The sequence below is a fragment of the Pieris rapae genome, chromosome 19, assembly GCF_905147795.1.
Source record: "Pieris rapae chromosome 19, ilPieRapa1.1, whole genome shotgun sequence".
Classification (NCBI taxonomy): Eukaryota; Metazoa; Arthropoda; class Insecta; order Lepidoptera; family Pieridae; genus Pieris; species Pieris rapae.
In genome coordinates, this window is record NC_059527.1 from 2,258,107 (window position 1) to 2,274,126 (window position 16,020).

The window sequence follows — 16,020 nt, forward strand, 5'->3', positions numbered from 1 at the left end:
TCGCAAAATTTCCAGTGTCGCTTTACCAGCCTTCCTATCTTCTGTCCATAGTTTAGCAAATCTCATAAGTCAAATTTTAAGGGCATCCCCTTCAAACTTTGAGATTGCTGGCTTGGAAGAAGCTAGAAACGCTTTCTTAATTGCATGCCCAGGTCAAAATTTTCCATTTTCTCTAAATTCACAGAGGAGCTGGGACGACATAGACAGTAAAATGACTTATGACAGTCTTTTGAGCCGTAGTACAGGTTCAGCACGTGCTAGGCTTTTGGCCGTGGGTACGCATGAGGCCGGCTATTGGCTTCACGCTTACCCTTCGTCAAATACAGGAACATTTCTTGAACCTGACACGCTCCGAATCGCAGCCTGTCTGCGGCTTGGGGTACCGGTCTGCGCTCCTCATACTTGTCCCTGTGGCAGTGATGTCGACAAACTAGGACATCACGGACTATCATGTCAAAAAAGTGCTGGCCGCTTCTCGAGACATGCCGCACTCAACGATATCATACATCGGTCCCTTGCCACCGTCAACGCGCCTAATCTACTTGAGCCGACTGGAATTGCTAGAGACGATGGCAAGAGACCGGACGGTATGAGTTTGATTCCATGGAAGATGGGTCGGGTTTTGGTATGGGATGCCACCTGTTCAGACACACTGGCCCCTTCCAATCTTCATGGAACTAACAAGAGAGCTGGTGCGGCTTGTGATGCGGCTGAAAAAGCTAAAGTCTGCAAATACAGGGGTCTAGGCTCTGAATATGATTTTGTCCCATTCGGTGTCGAGACCCTTGGTCCGTGGGGTCCTAGCGCATTAAAGCTTTTTAGGGAATTATCAAAAAGGTTAGTCGACATCACAGGAGAACGAAGAGCTGGCAGCTACCTCGCACAAAGAATTAGTCTAGCTATTCAAAGAGGGAACGCTGCTAGTATCTTCGGAACCTTGCCTAAAGGGACTCCTTTTAATAATATTTTTTAATAATTAAATTTTAAGGTTAGTTATTAGATATATTTTTAGTTTGTAATTGTATATTAATATAATTAAATGCAATTTTAATAAATTAAGCCATATTCCAATGTTCATTGACCCAAAAAAAAAAAAAAAAATGAATGTAATCTTGCTTATTACTTTGCAAGTATTGTGGACTCTGTGGACTTCTGTAATGCATGTTGTGAACATGTATTCATGCGAATATAGCAACAAATAAATAAAAGTGAATGAAATAAAAAATACGTAACTGAATTTTAAAACCAATTTTATTATTAACATTAGGATTTAACATGGAATATCTACCATGTTTATTAGAGAAAGTCGGTTGCCTCTCAACCTTACATTTTTGGTGCTTATCACCAGTTCAAAAATAAAAAAATTATTGTCCCTGAAATAATACGTATTTATTAAGTAGCATACGCTTGCTCTATTTAAATTACGGTTTTTCAAAATGAAATGCAATCTAACACTAATATATTTTTCTATAATAGCCTTAGTTAGATCTGTCACATGGCTCGCACTAGGATATAAGCCAACCTGATGATGACTTATGTTGTTAAATAAATCAGTCCCAACGAAGCTGCCCATAATCTGTCCTGTTAACAAATGCTTATTAATATTCCGAAGGTTTTCGGTGTATATTTTTATAACTGCTTCAGATGTTTTGCAGATTAGTAGCAGTTCTTTCGAAGGGTACAAGAGACCACCATTATCTTTTGCTACTATAAATTTATGGTTGGACTTTATTTCACTTGATAATAGCGCTCCAACACAAAGGTCACAGTCAATTTTTTTTATTAAAATGTGTGCTATGTATCCCGCAATGTGACTGATAATTTGTTGGCTAAAATCAGAAATATTTTGGAAAAATAAATTTATGTCTTCATCATCATTATTTTCGGAAACCATATCAATACCGTCTTCTATTAATCCATTATTAGTTGTTCTATTGATGCGTTCTAAAGGCGATGATGCGCAATTCAGGATAGAAATATGTTCCAGAGCCAAGCAATTTCCACCGTCGAGAGCCTTTATCTCGATATGCACCAGTAGTTTCTTATATTATGCTGCCTTAAACTGGCGCGCCGTAGGGTTATTATTGGCTCAGCCATATGACCTTATATTGCCAAAGAGCATCTCGAGGTGGTCTTGGCTAATTTTATACATTGGCATATAAACAAGTACTTGAGTACGTATTATATAATTATAAATATGTTTTACTTCTTCGGCGCAACCAATGAGCCCAATAAAGCCTGTTTTTCGCAGGCTATGTATTAACAGTCTGTCGTCTAGACATTTTAATCGTGACAGGTAGTCGACTGCTGTGTCTCGGAATCCTAAAAGCTCCATTGAATTAATTTCCGTAAGAGCTTTCTTAAATTTAAATTGAAAAGAGCTTCGGGAATTGAATATGTCAAACATATTACTAATTATCCTCAAAAATTTCGATGTTGCTTCACTATTTTTAAATGCAGGTAGTTTAAGTTCATTGCAACAAAAGTCTATAGCATCCGCTGCACTAAGGCTGAATAGCTGTTGCGAGCTTAACCTTCATTTTTGATTTTGAAAATGAATGTGACGGTAGCTTAGCTTGTTAGCTAAATGAAAATTTTCTCTTTCTTGAAGTTTATTTAGTTCTTCCAAAAATTTCCACTGTATTTTATTGCCATCTGGATCTATAAAAGTTTTATATGGATCCAATAGTTAACCCCGCAATTATGGTGTAATTTGTGTTTTTAGCTTTTTGTTTCAACGCTTCCAAGGATTCTTTAGTAAAACCTGGGTCTCCGCCGATTTTTTCGTACCACTTTCTAGATGTACGCCTTTCTGGTAGACAAGTATCGAACGTTTTACGTACGTAATCGTAAGCCTTCGGTGAATAATAATGTAGCGTCAACGCAAAGGTACGAAGTGCTAGGCTATATTTTTGTTTGCATTTTCCTCCAGACTTTTTCGTAACCATGCGTCGTGTCAGTTCTTGAGCCTGTCGATCAAAAAAGTAGTAACGCTTTTTAATATTGAAAGAAAGCAAGAAAACGATCGACAACGGCATACAAAATACGAACATGGATAGTGTAAGAGAGTGTTATACCTGTACATTAATATTTTTCAGAATATTCGTATCTTCATCTTTCAAATAAAATGTCTTCAATTTTATTAATTTTGCGTTTTAATCTTCTATTTTGGGCTTGTATTCTTTTTATTTGTAATCTCTGCTTCTTAATGATATGTTCTTTAGTGATAATGATGTTTTGTAGTTTTCTTTTTCTAGGTGAAGTTGCGTTTGAAGGCGATAATAACTGTTGCTGTAAATAAAATATAGACAATATTATTTTGTATCTGTGTTAGCACATTCAATATTAAAATGTTTTTTTAGGGGTTTTTGTGAATTATATGATTTACTAGCTTTTTCCCACAATTTCGTATTCGCATCCCATTTCTTCCCGTCCCCGTCGGAATTTCGGGAAATCCTTAGCGGATGAACGAAACAACCAAATATCATTAAAATCGATGCAGCCATTCTCGAGTTATCATAAATCAATTAAGTAAAATACACGACTCACATATACATAGATGTCAACAGTTTACTTAACGTTGTATGTGCGTGTAATTTACCATAGCATAATTTTTTACCTCAATGATTCGTGGTTTTATGGACTTATCTCTTCGTGGTGTAGATGGAGTTGGTTTGTTGTCATCTACAGTCGGCTGTAATATAAAACAACGTGAATATATATAACTTGCGTTTATTGTATCAATCAGTAAGAATAATGCAAAATTTTATTACCGTATTTTGACACGTTTTTTCATCTACGTTAGATGCACTCTGAATTATGTCTGGGGTAGATGCAGCTTTTGTTACGGTGTCACTAGTAGATGGTAGTGATGACTGTAATAAAATTGTTTATTAGCAGTACCTAATCAAAGAAGTATAAAATAAGTTTTGTAAAAATAAAATTTACCAAAGATGATTTAGATATCGCAATTTTTATCCAAAACCTGATTTGACGAGACTAAAATAAAATATACTAAAACAAAATCAGTTTACTTACAGAACAACACATAACGATATATTTGTGCGGATAAACGCCTGATTTTAAGTTTCTTTTCCCTGACTTTGTTGTTATGTAATTATCATCATCGAAATGTTGCGAACAAATTGTGCTACATTTAGTAGGGATCCAATCAATTCTACCAGTTGTCTCAATCCACAGTTTTCTTATACCTAGATCTGTTGGAAACCTAAAACATATTTAATCATAATATGTCAGTTTCAATTGAAAAATTACATAAAACTTAAATCCAAAAAAAAATACAAATACCTCACTTAAAATGTATATTAATAATTGGTCGTAATTATTTTAGTTATACTTTATACTTTGTACTATTGATAATAATCAATTGTATCTTAGTCATTATCGACATTGCTTACAAATTGGCACAGCACTATCGATATGTCTAGATTTCGTGGAAATTAACCTTTGGTTTGGTACTCGGGACTCTCGCAGTAAACGTGATACATTGCGCAATCGCTCACGTAGTGCAAAATGGTACCCATATATTGCAAGCAATATATTACTATCCGTCTGCTTGCGATTATATCGTTTTTGTCTACAAACTTCATAATGCTAATGTTGTAATTACGAATATCAGAATGTTTTTGGACTTACCGGTGGAAAGAAATCCCTTCTCGTACTACACTACACACCTGGCTTCTTTTCCGACACGATATAATAGCACAAGATGGCATAATTTGATTTTTTTTGCGGAGCTTACGTACGCTGTCAAAACAATAGCGCGATTGATGGCCGGTAAAGAAAACTTCGGTTGAAATTGAGCATTTGCTCAAAACCGCGGCGCGCGTGCCCCGCCCACAAGGCCCTTCTAACCTCCTTTATATGTTCTGTGAGGAAAAGCATAATAAAGTAAGCGTAGAAACGGTAACAACGTTTAAATAAATTGACACTTACGAAAGTTAAATAAAGTATATATAAAATGCGTCTTTATATAAAGAATGAATTTAAAATCTCTGAATATGTTTTTATAATAATATTTAAAATTTATAGTACTTATCCCGCCGGTTTTTAGGCAAATTTCCTATCGTTTGGCACACCAACTCACAACTACCTCATCAATTGGTAATGTCAATTGTCATTTGCCATTTGCCAATTGAACGTAAAAATATTGTAATTTGATTTTGCTTGTGTTGAGTGATTCGCATTTCGCAAAGATCTTTTTGAACTACCTAGTACCTATAAGTACCCAACAAAAAGAAAATTCGAGTTTACCAAATAATATTTATTTAATAAGTTTTGTCAATTGATTTAAAATTATTATTCTTGTTCAAACTATCGATTCTACCGAAAATCTTACGCTATAGGAATCTTTTAACCGAGTTCATTATTGTTTATGTTTAATCTCCATCAAAATACGTCTTTACAATGGAAAGTGACGAACTTGGAGGCGAATTAGTCAGATTGGAAAATGGATTCATAGTGGACGAAGAGACATATGTAGTTAAGTCAGATGATTGTCTAGGTATAGCTTTTCCGAACATTAAAAATGTGTTAGATGGAAACTTAAAACCATTTATTTTTTCTTACCTAGCAAATATACAATTTAAATTAAAAAACCATGTTAGCCAGGCCAACATATTATAACTTTTCATACTAATTTGACAATACTCTTACAGATGCTGATGGTAATAACTCAGATTCCAACAGTGGGTACAAAAACACCCCACTTCGAGAACAGGATCGATTTCTACCAATCGCAAATATAGCAAAGATAATGAAGAGAGCTATTCCTGATAAAGGAAAGGTAAATATTTCACTTACCAAGTCATGAGATTATATGTACAATTATTGTCTTATATTTTTATAAATTTTAATACATTGGGCTTTGGAAAAGTTAAGGTGATAAGCATCTGCTAATTATGAATCATCACTTAATTTTGTGTGTCTGATGGTTTACCGAGTATATACTTCAAAAGAGATTTTTCTACATGATCTTTTATATTAACTACAACTGGCATAGGGATATATAAATTGGTAATTAGTGATAAAAGCACACTATATGAACTTTAAATTCATTAAATATACAGTCAAAATCTGTTATAACACCATTGAAGGGACTACTCATATTTGGACATAAAACAGATAGTCATAACAACCAATGATGTTGTTATTAAGTACCTAATAAGATAGAATTCCGCCATTATCTTTGAATTTGGTTAATATAGCCAGTATGTTGTTCTAAATGATGTTGTCATAAACGGTTTGAATCTATTTAATAAATTCAATATATTTGTACTTTTGTAGGAACTAATTTAAAAAAAAAATCTGTGCAATATTGTTACTCATTAGATATATTTTTAGATTGCAAAAGATGCCAGAGAATGTGTGCAAGAATGCATATCAGAATTTGTTTCATTCATAACCAGTGAAGCAAGTGAAAGGTGTAAAATGGAGAAACGGAAGACAATAAATGGAGAGGATATTTTGTTTGCAATGAATATTCTAGGCTTTGACAGTTATGTTGAACCCTTAAAGATATATCTTAAGAAGTATAGAGACTTCATTTTATCACCTGTAAGTATTTGTTTATTTTCACTTTATTACATTAAAACAGTACTGTTTAGAAACATTTAACTTTATTTATTTAGGGCAAGTGATTAATTCATTCATCACATAGTGAAAATATGTAATTAATTTTAATAAATATTTTTAAATGGTTTTATTTAGCTCACCCCGTTTGTTTTATTCTTTTTTCTTGGGTCAAATTTAGTAATTCAAATTTCACCCTCTTCCTGTCAACCGATTAATCTGAAATTTTGTATACACTTTGGATTTTGGTGACAATACAGTTATGTATTCATTATCATTATAAATTCAAGATGGTCGCCGCTACAAAACGGCGGATAACGTAGGTTTTATCAATCCCATCAATATGGGTATCAAATGAAAGAGCTCAACAAGCAGAATAAAATATACTATAAATAACGGGCAAGAAACCTTGCAATAATGAAGCACTAAATGAATTAAACAGAATGCGAAATAAAAACTAAAAACTAGAAAATAAAAATAGGTTAAAAAACTTTTTAAGTTAAACGGTTTTATGTTAAACATACATTGCAATGTTTAAGATAAATGTACTAAAAACCAAAAAATAATAAAATAGATACAGTCGTGGGAATTATAAACATATGCATAGACTAGACTAAAATAAAACCGTGGGGCACGTCAATTGTCTACAAATTATCGACTTAATGTGCGATAGAAGAATCGTTTAATTCGTCGTTAAAATAGGCAGTTGGCCCGCAGACGGTGAGGAAATTACTTACTATTTTCTTGCTCATGGAAATTCCCCACGATTTTATTTTAGTCTAGTCTATGCATATGTTTATAATTCCCACAACTGTTTCTATTTTATTATTTTTTGGTTTTTAGTACATTTATTTTAAACATTGCAATGTATGTTTAACATAAAACCGTTTAACTTAAAAAGTTTTTTTACCTATTTTTATTTTAGTTACTAATGTTTGTGAGTAATAACAACCGCTATGGGAATTATGTAAAATAAACTATTTTATGAGCATAAGATTGTGTAAAGTTGTATATTGATCCTATATTGTCCTTCCTGATTCTTTCTTTATATTTTTGTATCATTATCTACTATCAAACCCATAAAGTTGAAATCAGGAATAAACATGTTGAATGTTAAGTTTCAGTATGGATATAACAGTTTGGATACAATTTATATTTTACATCAATATTCCAAAAGTAGTTACAGGCTAATCTTAAATATTTTTTTCAGGTGTCTGTGAATAAAATAAATAAAACAATTGTGGTATATGGACGTAAGTTAACTTGTTATTACTTAATAGTATTAATACTTAATGAAATAGTAGATAATACATTTATCTTTTCTAGATGACAACATACCAATTCCATGCGAGAGTGAAAATGAAACTCAAACAGAAACTATTATCTATGGTTATCCATAAACTTGCGCAAGGGTTTGGGAACATATTGTTTATGATTTTTTTATATTATGTAATTTTAACAAGAAATATACGATTTAAAGATGTGAAAAATGTTTTATTTAATAAAAACATAACATTTGTGTTATATTTACTATAAAAAATATTACTGATACAAATAGTTAATATGAATACAGATTCTATTCTGAGAATTTATTCAATTATACAAGCAAAAACGTTTCAAAAGTCCTCGCTACCGCTATTTTTAACATACTTTAGCAAAACCTGTGAAGGTTCTTCATTAGACTATATAATCTGTTGTTTAAATGAACACTTGATTAAACAATAATCAAATACCTAAATATCTACTCCCGAAATTTATCTGTAATATATCCCGGCAACGGAAGCAAATACAAGAACTTATTCAAAACCATCATACCAACTGAGAACGCGAAAGACACACCCAAATTGAAATCTGGGTTAAAATCGCCGCTGAGATAAATGTCACCAGCGAAGTTCTTAGATGTGAATCTTTCAGTTAAAAATGCTTTACCGCTGGCATACCTACAATTACCGTTAGAGGTGGCATTGAAATTGCTTGAGGTTTGAATTAAATTCGTTATTGAAGAACAGTTTTCTTCGTCATCGTACGGCAAGATATTAAATGTTGGTTGTTTGAATATATTACGATGGAGGAATATTGATGCGTACCGTGTATGAGTCGCGTATGTCAGGTAGAATAGCCATTCTTCAAAGCCTTTGTAGGATCTGAAATTAGTTTAATCTTATATATATTAATAATGAAGTGTTATCAAGCACTTAGAGACAGATACATTTCTTTATGTCTATGATAATTACAGGGTGGTATATCAGCCCTTTCGTTTTTAAGAATTTATCAGTTTTTACGGAAAAATCTTTTAAGTTATTTGCGCTAAAAGCTGGAGAAGTAGCTGCCATTAATATCAATACCTGGCTATTAATTACGCAGCGTGTGATCACATACACAAAATAGAATTACTAGTGTCATCTAAACACATTTATACATTAAATATATATGTAATAAATCAATGAAATCGCTTTTTGCTTCTGTCCATCAGGTTTTTATCAAAGCAATCAGAATAACATACCTTAGAACTCCACTCGCCAACATTACGTAAATACAGGTAATGTAAATGTTAATTATGGCTGCAATTAAACCATTTTTGACAACCATCATGATAGCTAAAGATTGCTGTTCTGCATATATATAGCAAGACCAAAGTATCAGTGCAAAATATATATATTCCAGACTCTCTGCTATGTCGCCTAGTATCCTAAAAGATATGACACGATGTTAGGGTTAAGTACTTTCTGAAGGTTCAATTGACAGTGACTGCGTTTAAGAATAAACAGTTTTGCAAAGTTATTTTAGCTAAAAGCACAATACGCGATATTGTTCAGTAATAGTATGTAAGTATTAAGAAAGCATTGTGAGGACACTATTGCTAAATGTACCTAATAAAAAATTTCCCCCTTAATAGACTATCATTGTCAATGATAAGTTTAGATATCTCTTAAGTTAAGCTCTCGCTGTCGGAGGCTGTCTCTTTCACACACATTGTTTGCTCTAGTTTTTTTTCCAAATAATTATTAAAAGTGCAATTAATTATATTAGTCCGTTTTATTTCAACTCAACTTACGGATAAATAATTGCAGCAGATGCAAATGTAGAGATGAAAGAGAATGGTAGTGACACCAAGTTCCATGCTAGAAGTAGACTGGCTCCACTATACAACCCCTCCTGGGATTCTTGGTAGTATCGTGTTCTGTATGGCCCATCTGCGGTTATCGATAAAATGTATAAAAGTCAAATCAAATCATTTATTCCAATTAGACCACCGAAAATGGCACTTTTGAACTTTAAATAAAATTTATAGATGATTTTAGTTGCCACTTCAAAAAGTTTCGTTTGGAGAAGAATGGGCGAGAAAGTCTACACTTATTCTTACAATAGGATTTCCAATATTTTTATACATTAGTTAAATAATTATATGTAAAGACAATATACTCTTGAATGTCTGTACTGTAGAATGTCTTCTAAATTTGCCTTAAAAAGTATTTAAACTCAAACTTTATCATTCTTTGAAATAATATTTAACAAATTTTACAATATAAATAAAATACAACACGACGAAAATAATCAAATATAACTCACATAAACAAATTGTATTCATAATACTAATGAAATATGTTCCCAATATAGCATTGAAGATAAGTCCACTTTTCGTTATAAAAGCCCTTTGGTAATCCTGAAAACAAAACATAGTCGTCTAAAAACGTCGTATGTAAACCCAAAGGCCGATTTTAGAGCATCAGTGATTGAAACACTATATGATATCTTAGTTCTTTTTACTGGGCTAGTAAAATAGGCGTGCAAATGTCACATAAATTATGTATCATAATAATAACAGTTTATTTATAATTGTTGTGAAAACTTAAGGTCTTAATACTCTCCCAGGTTATAAAAGCACCTTGCTTTTAAAAAATAATCACCTTCCCCTTACAAGCATTACACGACAGTGATCTATAACTCCTGGGAAGGTGATTAAATAGTCTACAGCTTACAAGAGGTCCAATGTTAGTCCGTTGGTGTCGGACTATGGTTGCTTCTGGCCATGAGAGTTACTGAGTAAAGTGCACTTTTGCTTATTTATCCTGCGTAAATAGTCAGTCTTAAGGTAAATTTCCTAGCAAGTTACTAGAAATCCTAAAAAAAACCTTACCTTTGCTTCATTGTAGAACACCCACAAAATACAGAAGTAGATCGGTAGTGAAAGGAGTCGCATAGACATTTGCTTTATTCCGTTCTTCTTAAAATTAAATATTGATAGTAGAATTCGTCTGAAATTTAATGATCATCATTAAACAAACAAAGAAACCTAACAACGTCTTCTAACAATTTAACCTGAAAAATCACTTAACGCTGCGACAACCGCGTACTGTAATATTGTCTAATAAATTATAACCGTAATGTATTCTTGTATTAGTATATTTTCTCATGAAAGTGAATGCTGTAATGTTCCTAATAAGAAAAAAATTTCTTAAACCATAAACCTAATATTGAAATTAAAATCACCATTGATTTCTATTGAGTTATGGGTTTCTGCCGGTTTTTCTTTTAGTATTGGCTTTCAGATTTATAGAACTGGGGGCAAATGGGTATGAAGGAAGATCCGCTCGGAGGTGCAAACAGTACTCTATGTGGGACGAATTTGCGCTTTATATAGTTAGAAAAAAGGGTAGCTTGCAGTGACGGTACCATCTTGCCTCACTATCCAAATGAAACTAAAACGTCGTTCGATATATTAACGCCAAGTATTCCGATGCTGGCTGCGGCATTAAGAAGTGTATCTTCCAAGAGAGCAGTAGCGATGGGGTTTTAACGGATTTCATATTTACTTGGTGCTATCAGCTATGATACTTACAAGTAAATCATAAACAATACTTTGACGCCTCCAGGCTTGCCATAGTTCATCTGTATTTTATTTGGATTTATAATTCTGCTGTGTTCTGTTGGGTTACCCTGCACAATACTTTGACCCTCAACTTTAAACTTTTCGACCAAAGCAGCTATTTGATGATTCGATTCGATAAACCGTTCACGCGAACGCCTATCAACTGTTGATAGACATACTGAAAAAGAAAAAAGGAAAAACTTGTACTATATTTATTGAGTCTATAGTATGTGATTTTAGAACTACCGTTGAATCTAAGTTATTAAAGCAAATTGAAATTTCGTAATACATAATATATCTATTAGCAAGATCCAAAAGGACTAAAGAAAAGTCTAGGCTTGGCTGGTTGTATTTTATGAGGTAGACGTGTATTTAGTTGCCTATATGAATAAAGTTTCTTTGCGTTTAAGTTTGAATGGAGAAAGATGACGGCCAACTGATCATGGAGGAGCACCAAAACTAGATGGGTTCACTATGGGTCGTTGAGTAAAATTCAGAGCCTAGACTTAGTGCTAACTACAACTCCTGTAACTCAAAATGTGATAGGTTCGTGAAGTCTGGACAGAACCTTTAAAAAAAACTTTCTTTTACTCACAGTAATACATCAATGGATTTTCTAATTGTGGGCATGGAAAGCCAATGCTGCCAAAATAATCCAGTAAGTTTCTGGTAGGCCCTGCATAGACCACGTCTCCCAAACATAGATACACGACACGATCGAGAAAAGGGAAGACATCTGAAAAAATATTTATGTTTAAAAGTATTGTTTTCTGTAATATAAACTAGTAATAGAAATATCAAGAAGAGTTTATGAGATGGTGACAAAATATTCGCCCGCTTTATCGTTGGTATGTCTAAATAAGGATTATTACATTAAATATAAAAGTATAAACTAGGAGAGTGTGCGGGTGAGCTTTTATAATTAAAGAAGCTTTTGTTTATATGTAATGTATAAACTCTTGAATTCGTATGTTCATAAAATGTAACAAAATTAATTACCTGATCTCGGTTTCTCCATGGTAAGTATAATTGCCGAACCATATTTCTTTGCTATATTGGATAAGATCGATATAACAAGATAGGTATTGAGCGGATCCAAATCCCATGTTGGCTCATCGAGGAGTAGTATAACTGGAATAAAAAAATAAACAAACTCTAAATATCTAGCAACTGACAATAAATAACGCATATTTCTTATATCTCGATTAAAGATTCTCATAAAGCTTTTGATGGAACTTGTAATGTTTCCTAAGTTCAACACACTCAATATCAACAGAAAATAAAAGATGATCTTAAGAGATCTGCTTACAATGATGATGCTTAGTAAATATGAAAGATATACATTGATTAAACAAAAAATATCAAGAAAAAAATAAGTGACAATCGAATTGTTTTGACACTTTATAAATACGTTTGAACATTTTCTTACTTGGGTCTCGTATCAACTGCACACCAATCACCAATCTTCGATATTCGCTTTTAGTCAGACTTGTAACGCATTTATGTGAAACCTAGAACCGTTGCATTACTATAAATCTTATGAAATATTCATAAATATCATTGTCTGGTCACAACTTACCTGAGAAAGCGCCAAATCTGCCATTACCTGTTTGACCTTTGATGATTTTAGATATCCTGAAATCTATAACAAGGACTTTTTTTTATTTGGAAGCTTATGCAATTGCGTATCCAGCTTTGGCGCCAGGACTTTCACACCGTCTTGGTCAAGTCAAGAACTTATACGTTTATCATCATACAAAGTTATTGTATTATATAAAATTAATTAAATATTGAAAATATGAAGTTACATACAGATTTTGATGGTGACAAATAATTGAAATAAAATCATCATGTTCAATTATTGATCCACCTAAGTCCTTAAAAAGTATCTTATTCGATTAAAAAAGTATTAACGTAAACATAATCAGACAATGATATGATATTGGTTTAGAAAGGATTTCCTGCCAGTTTCAGAATCACTTCCATTGCCAATAAGACTTAGTTCTTGCTCTGCGTGGTTCTTTTCTTGCTAGAACTACAAAGCATTATAACATGTGAAATACGCGTTACAAATTCTTACTTTATTCTTGAAAAAAGATTGTGTTGTACCTCAGACGTATACTCATCATGAGTTAAAAAGCCTAGGTTTAAAAGTGGCCTTTTAAACCTAGGCATCAGATATCTGTATCTGTTCTGTGATTTATTTTTTAAACAGGAAAGTATGATCAATATTCCGTGCCTGACCGTCAACTTTTTTGGTGGTGATAATTTCCTTTAACGAGTGTTAAATGTGAACATAGAAAGTACATTTTGGGTTTTGAATCTACGAGCTCAGGGGTAAGAGTTACGTACTCAACCCACTTGGCCCACATTACTCGTAAACAGCTGGAGAGCTTCTCATATGTAGGAAATTCACATACCTTGGTCAAAGACATTGACAGAGTCTGCTGAACAGTGAGACCTGGAAGCAACTTCGTTGAATGACGTACTACAGCACATGTATTCCTGAAATGATCCTCTTCTAAGGGCACGCCTTCAAGCAGAATATGACCTTTTGAGGGTACACGGCGGCTGATGACGTCCAATAGAGCTCGTTTGCCACTTCCTGATGATATATACAAATTAGTATTATATTACCTAGGTTTTGTTTAGATTTATAACGGCCATGATGTTTAATGCCATCTAAGATAACTGTTATATACATATAATTTTTGTAATTAATTAAAGGTTTTTTAGTGTTATCTTATAATTGTTTAATTATATTTAAAGGACAGTACTTGTAGTATACAAATATGTCTTTATATTTCTTTTACGCAACTGATTTACATTAGTTACACGGTTTGTTATATTATTTTTTCGTCAGCTGTTGTAATATTAAATATAAAACAATTATACTAAACATAAAGCCAAGAGATAGAATATATAATACAAACAAGAAGGTTCAAATATTAGTGAAGGAATAAAGCTATTAAAAAAATAAAAATTATTAAATACTATTAAACTAAGTAATACCTAATTTGGATGTGTTGTGTGATAGTGTAAAAGTGGGGATATATTTGTGGGAGGCAGATGAATTTGCCTATACTTTTTATATGAGGCCCTGATGATATTTAGAATATTTAATGAAATAATTCATATTCTAAAGAATACTAAACATCTCATATCATACAATGAATAAATAAGGTTACCTTTAGATCCCAAAATGGCGGTGACCTCTCCACTATGTGTGATAAATGATATATCTTTAAGGATCACACCTGTCTTTACACCACCAGTAAGCCGTTGAAGGAAACTCCCAGGTTCAACCTGTATAACATAACTTTTAATGTGTTGTTCGAGTTAACAATGCCAATACATCGCGGTCAATAAAATTATTATTATAAACTTTCAAGAACCGACAGGGCACTCGCTAGTTTAATAATAAAAGTGTTAAAGTGGATGGCGGTTAGAACTAAATTATAGACTGACAAAAGGATAACAAAATGTAAATACACAGTAGATGTTCAATAATATATACCTACTTTCACAAAGTCTTTACAGAGTAACTAGTACTATTTGATTTATCGAAACAGTTGAGTAAATTTTCTAACAGGATTTTGTAAAACTCAAAATGTATCCTGATAAAATTACATTAGCAAAGTTACACTTTCTCATATAAAAGACTTCAACGGGCCATACTCTCGTAGACATTGATCAAAACTTATAACTAGTACTCTAGTACTGACTAACTAGTACTCAAATTTTAATATACACACATTTTTACATACTACTAATACTTCTAATACTATTTTCTTCACAACTGTACATTTGCTTATTGTGTTTAATTCCAACAGTACTGTCTATTTACATAACAAACACTCACTTGGCCCGAGTGAAATACATTGCAGAGCTCCAAAGTATAATCACTTCCTATCATTATGAGTTATTTATTACAATTTTGTATGCGATATTAATATATTTTATATAAAAAACGACACAGCCTCCAGGTAGTAAACAAATCGCGGACTGAAGGTAATATGCAACTTCACTCGTAACGTGGTCATCTGTGGCTAACTTTGTGTTATACATAGAAAGTTGCCATGGATATGTGAACTTTATTATAATCGAAAAAGGTTGTTATTGCTTTGGTATCGTAGAAAATGTCTACTTAAGGAGAAGATTTTCAAATATTGCATGATAAATCTTATTGTATAAGAATTTGGGAACAGTTCAACTGCTCATGATTAAGTATTTCCTTATGAAAGGCTGAAATATTGGGTTGTATTTTCGAAATAATTATTTAATTATTATTTTCGATTATAGGACAAAACGGGATCACTTACTTGCCTTAAATTAATGTCAAATTATCTTTTAATTCTTTATTTATTAATTTTTAATTACTGTTATCATTACTATGTTGGTATTGTAAATACTTTATATTTCTATGTTATTAAATATGTTTCCTTATACGTTTAAATATATGTTTCTAATATTGTATTTTAGTTTTGCTTAGAGAATAAGAAACATACACCGTTAATTTAACATCGCGAAAATATTTATTTCAAAGTACCGTTTGTAAG

General features: G+C 32.5%; 3 protein-coding genes across 4 annotated transcripts; 1 reads left to right on the forward strand and 2 right to left on the reverse strand.

Annotated features, from left to right (window-relative positions):
* Window positions 1-2,972: 2,972 nt before the first annotated feature.
* Window positions 2,973-4,773, reverse strand: LOC110997736 (THAP domain-containing protein 6-like). The gene is made up of 5 exons (XM_022266026.2): window positions 4,657-4,773; window positions 4,039-4,228; window positions 3,774-3,875; window positions 3,620-3,694; window positions 2,973-3,291 (listed from the first exon to the last, which is right to left on the reverse strand). The coding sequence occupies exons 1-5, from the start codon at window positions 4,734-4,736 to the stop codon at window positions 3,112-3,114; spliced, it is 627 nt and encodes a 208-aa protein (XP_022121718.2). The 5' UTR covers window positions 4,737-4,773; the 3' UTR covers window positions 2,973-3,111.
* Window positions 4,774-5,145: 372 nt separating this feature from the next.
* LOC110997735 (nuclear transcription factor Y subunit B-4) lies at window positions 5,146-8,081 on the forward strand. Of its 2 annotated transcripts, none has more exons than XM_022266023.2 (5): window positions 5,146-5,524; window positions 5,679-5,806; window positions 6,364-6,576; window positions 7,802-7,844; window positions 7,918-8,081. In XM_022266023.2, exons 1-5 carry the CDS (start codon window positions 5,428-5,430, stop codon window positions 7,989-7,991), a joined length of 555 nt encoding a protein of 184 aa, XP_022121715.1. In that variant the 5' UTR covers window positions 5,146-5,427; the 3' UTR covers window positions 7,992-8,081. The 2 variants fall into 2 exon arrangements, with proteins under 2 accessions (XP_022121715.1, XP_022121716.1); XM_022266024.2 differs by having other exon boundaries at window positions 5,147-5,503.
* LOC110997734 (ATP-binding cassette sub-family G member 5) lies at window positions 7,838-15,458 on the reverse strand. Its single transcript, XM_022266022.2, has 13 exons — window positions 15,324-15,458; window positions 14,650-14,767; window positions 13,882-14,066; window positions 13,041-13,103; window positions 12,891-12,972; window positions 12,461-12,592; window positions 12,057-12,197; window positions 11,432-11,639; window positions 10,730-10,847; window positions 10,162-10,255; window positions 9,647-9,785; window positions 9,095-9,280; window positions 7,838-8,735 (listed from the first exon to the last, which is right to left on the reverse strand). The coding sequence occupies exons 1-13, from the start codon at window positions 15,375-15,377 to the stop codon at window positions 8,333-8,335; spliced, it is 1,923 nt and encodes a 640-aa protein (XP_022121714.2). The 5' UTR covers window positions 15,378-15,458; the 3' UTR covers window positions 7,838-8,332.
* Between the last annotated feature and the right edge of the window lie 562 nt (window positions 15,459-16,020).

Bases quoted from the DNA above. Each gene is read 5' to 3' on its own strand.
- LOC110997736 (XM_022266026.2), bottom strand. From the start codon at position 4,736: ATGCCATCTTGTGCTATTATATCGTGTCGGAAAAGAAGCCAGGTGTGT. The intron at 3,876-4,038 runs GTAAGTAAACTG...ATTTTATTACAG, and splicing joins ATATCGTTATGTGTTGTTCT to TCATCACTACCATCTACTAG. The intron at 3,292-3,619 runs GTAAAAAATTAT...TTTTATTTACAG, and splicing joins TAAAACCACGAATCATTGAG to CAACAGTTATTATCGCCTTC.
- LOC110997735 (XM_022266023.2), top strand. From the start codon at position 5,428: ATGGAAAGTGACGAACTTGGAGGCGAATTAGTCAGATTGGAAAATGGA. The intron at 5,525-5,678 runs GTATAGCTTTTC...ATACTCTTACAG, and splicing joins TAAGTCAGATGATTGTCTAG to ATGCTGATGGTAATAACTCA. The intron at 5,807-6,363 runs GTAAATATTTCA...ATATATTTTTAG, and splicing joins CTATTCCTGATAAAGGAAAG to ATTGCAAAAGATGCCAGAGA.
- LOC110997734 (XM_022266022.2), bottom strand. From the start codon at position 15,377: ATGATAGGAAGTGATTATACTTTGGAGCTCTGCAATGTATTTCACTCG. The intron at 12,593-12,890 runs GTAAGAAAATGT...TTTTTATTCCAG, and splicing joins GCAGTTGATACGAGACCCAA to TTATACTACTCCTCGATGAG. The intron at 9,281-9,646 runs GTAAGTTGAGTT...CATATCTTTTAG, and splicing joins TCTGCTGCAATTATTTATCC to GATACTAGGCGACATAGCAG.